This window comes from Prinia subflava, chromosome 3 (assembly GCF_021018805.1).
Source record: "Prinia subflava isolate CZ2003 ecotype Zambia chromosome 3, Cam_Psub_1.2, whole genome shotgun sequence".
NCBI classification, from domain to species: Eukaryota; Metazoa; Chordata; class Aves; order Passeriformes; family Cisticolidae; genus Prinia; species Prinia subflava.
The window spans coordinates 58,233,277-58,239,276 of record NC_086249.1 but is presented as its reverse complement, the minus strand read 5'-3'; the positions used below and the strand labels follow the sequence as shown (position 1 = coordinate 58,239,276).

At 50.9% G+C, this 6,000-nt stretch overlaps 1 protein-coding gene across 1 annotated transcript; it reads left to right on the top strand.

Annotated features, from left to right (window-relative positions):
• The first annotated feature begins 946 nt into the window (after nucleotides 1-946).
• KCTD12 (potassium channel tetramerization domain containing 12) lies at nucleotides 947-5,548 on the top strand. The gene has a single exon (XM_063392239.1). The coding sequence runs from the start codon at nucleotides 1,080-1,082 to the stop codon at nucleotides 2,073-2,075; it is 996 nt and encodes a 331-aa protein (XP_063248309.1). The 5' UTR covers nucleotides 947-1,079; the 3' UTR covers nucleotides 2,076-5,548.
• Nucleotides 5,549-6,000: the final 452 nt, after the last annotated feature.

The following is a 6,000-nucleotide window of genomic DNA, read 5'->3' as shown; positions in this document are numbered from 1 at the left end:
GCAGACACGAGGAGCCTGGCTCTCACAGTGAAGTGTCCCTCGTCAGGCAGCTGGAGGGGACCCCATCCGCCGAGGTGTCCCTCGCCACCAGAGTCTTCCCCGGCCGGCGGGGCGTCCCTTGGGCGGCGCTCCCGGTGCGATCCATCGCATCTCCCTCCGGGAATGAGGATCGGCGGGGGGGTTACAGGATCCTTCAGGGCGTTAAAAACCTGCATAGTGATGGGGGTGTCTTGCAAGCCCGAAACACGCCGGGAAGCCGCCCGAGGCGAGAGCGGGCAGCACCACAGGTCCGTGTATTCTCCTGCGAAGGCCACAGCGGGGAAGGGACACGGTTGTCTCGCCGGGGTTCTCGTTTGGAGGGGGTTGGGACAAGCCTTAGGAAGAGTCGCAGGGGTACAGCACAGCGCCTTCGGCAGAGAAACAGCGTCCTGCCGCTTGCCCGCCCCAGCACCTCGGGGCAAACAGAGGGCTTTTCTTGCCTGCCAAAAACGAGACCTCTCGGAGAAGACGAGGAGCGAGCCGGAGCGAGAGGAGCCTCGCTCAGGGGGGCTGGGGGGCAGGGAGGAAAGCGGGACCCCCGAGGCTTTATCCCCGCTGGACGCACACCGCGGTGCTCGCTCACGGCGACGGGAGCTCGGCGGGCGCGCACCGGGCGGGGACAGGATCCCCGCCGCAACCGGGGAAGGAGGACCGGGGCGGGGAGGGGAAACGGGGGACGGACGACCACGGGGGACCCTGCGTCAGTGCAGGGCCGTCCCCTTCTCCTCCCCGTGCGCTCGGCTCTGCCTCCCGCCAGCCTCCCACGCCTCCCGCGAGGTGCGGCCGCGGTACATAAACACGGCTCTGCCGCCGCCGCCGGGGCTACGTGTTCGCAGCCCGACGGAAGAGCTCGTCCGGCAGCGGGCAGAGCAGCGGCCGCGGGGAGCGCAGCGGCAGCGCGGCTCCGGCGCCAGACGGGGCGGGAGGCTCCGGCGGGCAGCAGCGGAGGGCTGCGCGCTCCCCCGAGGGCGGCGGCCCTGCCGTAGCCCGGGCGGCCAGAGGAGGAGGAGAGGCTTGGGCTCCGGCGGGCTCGCTCCGGTATGGCCCTGGCGGACAGCGCCCGCGGGCTGCCCAACGGCGGCGGCGTGTCGCCCGCGGCGGGGAGCGGGGCGCCGGGCGGCGGGGCGGCCGCAGCGGCCACGGGCTGGTCGTCCTTCCCGGAGATCGTGGAGCTGAACGTGGGCGGGCAGGTGTACGTGACGCGGCGCTGCACCGTGGTCTCGGTGCGCGACTCGCTGCTCTGGCGCATGTTCTCGCAGCAGCAGCCCAGCGAGCTGCCCCGGGACAGCAAGGGCCGCTTCTTCCTCGACCGCGACGGCTTCCTCTTCCGCTACATCCTGGACTACCTGCGGGACTTGCAGCTGGTGCTGCCCGAGCACTTCCCCGAGCGCAGCCGCCTCCAGCGGGAGGCTGAGTACTTCCAGCTGCCCGACCTGGCTCGGCGCCTGGCGCAGACTCGGGCGGCCGCCGCCCGCCCCGCCGTCCTGCACCGCGACGGCTCCGTCTGCGCCGAGGAGCCGCCGCCGCCGCTCCTCGGCTACCTGGAGGCCGAGCCGCTAGAAGGAGGCGGCGGGGCCGTGGCGTCCGCCCCGTCGCCCACCGCCAGCCGCAGCCCCTCGGGCGGGCCGCTGCTCACGCCCTCGCAGTCGCTGGACGGGGCGGGCGGGCGGCGCTCGGGCTACATCACCATCGGCTACCGGGGCTCCTACACCATCGGGCGGGAGGCGCAGGCCGATGCCAAATTCCGGCGGGTGGCCCGCATCACTGTCTGCGGCAAGACGGCCCTGGCCAAAGAGGTCTTCGGGGAGACCTTGAACGAGAGCCGCGACCCCGACCGCCCTCCCGAGCGCTACACCGCCCGCTACTACCTCAAGTTCAACTTCCTCGAGCAAGCCTTCGACCGACTCTCCGAGGCCGGCTTCCGCATGGCCGCCTGCTCTTCCACCGGCACCTGCGCCTTCGGCCCCGAGCAGGGCGGCCCTGCCGACGACAAGATCTGGACCAGCTACACCGAGTATGTTTTCTGCCGGGACTGAGCATTCGCCCAGCCCGTGGCGTGGGGACAAGACAGCCGGCCCCGCACACCCTCGCACGCAAGGTCCCCTGGCATCCCGAAGGCAGCAGGATGTGGAGCGGGGCTGTCTCCCTGTGCTTTGCTCACCCGTGTCTGCCTCCACGCACAAGGCGGGCCAGCCCCGGCGCAGCCCCCACCCCTCTTGCAGCACCTCCTGACGGCCCCGGGGGCAGGAGGTCACTGTGTTGTGCCTCGGCTGTCGTGTCCCTGCTTGGCCACCACGTCCCTGATCAGCCACCATATCCTGGCTCCCACCTTCACCCTCCCCCCTACATCTCCCAGTAGCTGTGTTGGTAGCAAGAAAGGAGAGAAATATTGGGAGTAGACAAATGCCGGTCCCACAAAAGCACGCATGTGCACCCAGTCTTTGTCCCTCTTCCCGCACGGAGCTGAGGTATAGCTCTGTCAGGGTGGGGCGTTTTAAAAATCATCCAGTTAGGGGCTGAGAAACTTTAAAGTTGCTTTGAGCCACTTCTATTGAAGATGGCATGACAAACGGCTGTCTTTTCCCATCCCAACACCCTTAGGAGGGAGTTTGCCTGGGTGGGCAGACCCGAAATAGTCCATTTTTAACTCCTCCCTCCCCCACCCATCAAAGTGATGCCTGTCTGTGAAGGACTGTCACACAGAAGGGAAGCCTGACTGCGAGGGGTTTGCACCGGCCCGTAGTTGATCTGTTGAGTAATTTTGCAGGAGGCATGCATGTGGCCCTTCACAACTGGTTGCTCCCATCTCCCCTCTTTGCTCCCCATGTCTCTGAACTCCTCTCTCTGAGCTGTTAAACTGGACCAGGGCCTGCACAGCGATGTCAGGCTGATGTGAAAGGCCAGATTTGCTGGATAAACAACCATTTGAACTACGAAGTGTCCTCAGAGACATGTGTTTATTCCCTTGAGAGGTAAAACAACAACACTTTGAAAAATTAAAGTGCTTGTGAATTGTAATTTCCATGGGTGGTCTGAAGTCCTTATAATTCTCTTGAAGTTACTGTCTATAATATGGACAGGAATCTCAATGCATATTTCCTTAAACACCCTCAAAACGATGGGAGTGAGGTGACAGCAGGTTTGCCTGAGCAAAGGTAGAGCCTGGGTCCTGTGAAGCTGAAATCGTGTACATTGAATTAGTGCAGATGTACATTATAAATGTCATCAAGAGCACCCTTGTTACTTTTTGTCATGTTAGTGCTGTAAAACTCTGAAGCCAAGAGATGACAAAAATGACTTTTTAAAGAACCATTTCCTTAGTTTTCATAGCAGTATTATCTGGGCACTGACACTGCTAAGAGTTGTGTACCTCTTCCTGGACAAAACTTAGTGCTTCTTAGAAAGGATTGAGCCCTGTCCTTAGAAAAACAAGAATGATGCCAACTTTCTTCAAGGGAAATTACCTCTTCTGAGCTGTATTTTATTACTGCTGGATAACAGTCTTTTCCAGAGGAGGCAGTCAGAGTCTGCTTTGGAACAGATGATCTGAGCTGCAGGTTTTACAGTAGGGAAGACTGAGCATCTCTTTCTAATAAATTCTTGAAATCTGGAGTACAAAAGCACTTCTCTTTAAAAACCTAAGCTTGATTTAAGAATGTGTGTAGCCTATTCAGACCATCACAGGAAAATATCCTAAATGTATCTGAAGTGTTGAAGAATTTAGCAGTACATGTTAAAGGCTTAAAGTTATGTTTTTAAAACTCTAGAACAATAATTCTAGTTCTAACTAGTCCTAGTTCTAACTCCTAATTTAGAAATACTGCTAGCACCTGTATTCTAACCAAAGAATTTCACAGTAGGGTTTTTTCAAAAAAACCCTAATTCCTTTGGAAACAGCTATAGCTACATTTCTGTCAAGTTTCAGTGCTCAGTCTCTGTTCACTTGGTCTTTCATTAAGTGCATGCACAAGTACATGAAACTGAAAATAATTTGCATCACCATGGCTTCTTTTTTTTTAATATTAGCAAGGTTGTTTATGAACGTGATGAAGTTGAAGATGTGCATATGAAAGCACTGGATACTGTCCATTTGTAGATTGTTGTATTATGGAGTATTTTTAAAAGTATAGAAATGTAAACCTGCCAAATTAGATGAGCAATAAGATACAGTGAGAGGCCAATACACCTGAGGATGGAATGAAGTCTGTTTGTCCTATGCCTTACTCTGAGATGGTTTCTTTGTGCTTAACTTTTACCACAACTGAAAAGGCATTGATCACAGCTACTAGATCTTTACAGTGCCCTTCTCAAGAATAACAAGTCTTTTTCTAGTTTCTGTTGAGTAACTCTGAAGTACGTTTTTTAAAATTTTGTATAAAATCAGTTTTCAGTAAAGTGTTCAAATTTGCTCTAGATAGCTTTCTTTTATTAAGACTCTGGTAGCTTACTAAACCCATCATAGGAGCTCTGAATAGGAGCAGTTTTAAATTGACCTCGTGATTTAGTGTACATATTTATACAGTATGTAAACATTTTACATGAATCATTTAGTTTTTTAATCATTTTAGTGCTACAGGATTTCATAATGTATCTAGCTGAGCATTTTCACATTATGTTATGTACATAACATGGTAATGTTTTACTGGTTTCTTATGTTTCTATGGAAAAACTGAATATGAGTATCATCAGCTTGTAGAACTGAAATCGATGACATATTTGCTTGAATGTGAATCTTCCAGGTGGCTGAATGCATCTCTAAAACAAAGATTGCCTGTCTTTTGATTAATGGTTGCCTATCCCTTTCCTGGAAGACAACCCAGTAATTCTCATTTTTTACATTAAAATGGATGTAATATAAACAGGATTTTTTTTAGTCTTTGTGCTAAAAACTTTTAAGTGTTATTAGTGTTAAGAAATGGGCCTTTAATTTACTGATAACTCTATCACTACTGTCAGCAGGCTTAAAATGATGGTGCCATAAGTATAATAGTCATTTGATGCTTTTCCACAGAAGATATTTTTCTGAACCATTACTTAAGAATGGCAGTAAACTTTTTAAAAGGAAAAATTCTCAAGGCAAAGTCGATGGGTTTTGCTGGTCTGTTCTATTGAGAGCTTGAAGAATTGATAAACACAATGACTCTGCTGACTTGTTGACATGAAAATACACAAAAATATAAAGGCACAATACTGGAGTCCTGTGTACATTTTGTAGCTGTTGCTGTTCGCAGTTCATGTACTTATGGATGAATGCAGTAGCATTTACAAGTGCTATTAAAAACTCACAAGGGCAGTCTTTCTTTTAATTTGAAGTTAAGGCATAGGTCTTTTCAGTGATGCATATCATGAAGGGTGATTTTGCATATGTTTGATAGGATGTTTATATTTTTATACATGTAGATAATGAGCCACTTATTCATTCTTATTTTCACATGTATAGCATTGAAAATAAAGATCCTCCTAGGAAAAAGTTACATACCAAATTAAATTTCTGTTCTTTAAATATTAACTCAGTTGTGTGGTTTATGCTGTCCTTTTTGTTCTCTGTGCAGATGTTGTTAGCTTTGCTCTCCCACAGTATCATATTCATAACTTCAGCAAAGACTCCAAACTAATGTGTAAAGCAGTAACACAAATAAAATTATGTATACAGAGACCTCTAGTAACACCTGTGGTAAGATAAACAGAAATGTGTAATTCTCAGACCACGTAATTTCCTTTTAAACATCACAGAGAATTTTTGTAGTACTGGTCAGTCAGTCCTCAGGAAGAAATAGTGATTGAACAGCTTAGTTTGAATAGCACTGAGTAATTGAAGTCAAATATTGATGTTTTTGATGAAGCCAGAGAATAGTAACATGGGATATGGTGCTCATCTAATGAAAGAAACATTAATATCTAAAGGTCTGAGACATGATCTGAGAGAGTTGCATCTAGAAATTTTTATTAGCTACCCTGTGA

Bases quoted from the DNA above. Each gene is read 5' to 3' on its own strand.
- KCTD12 (XM_063392239.1), top strand. From the start codon at position 1,080: ATGGCCCTGGCGGACAGCGCCCGCGGGCTGCCCAACGGCGGCGGCGTG.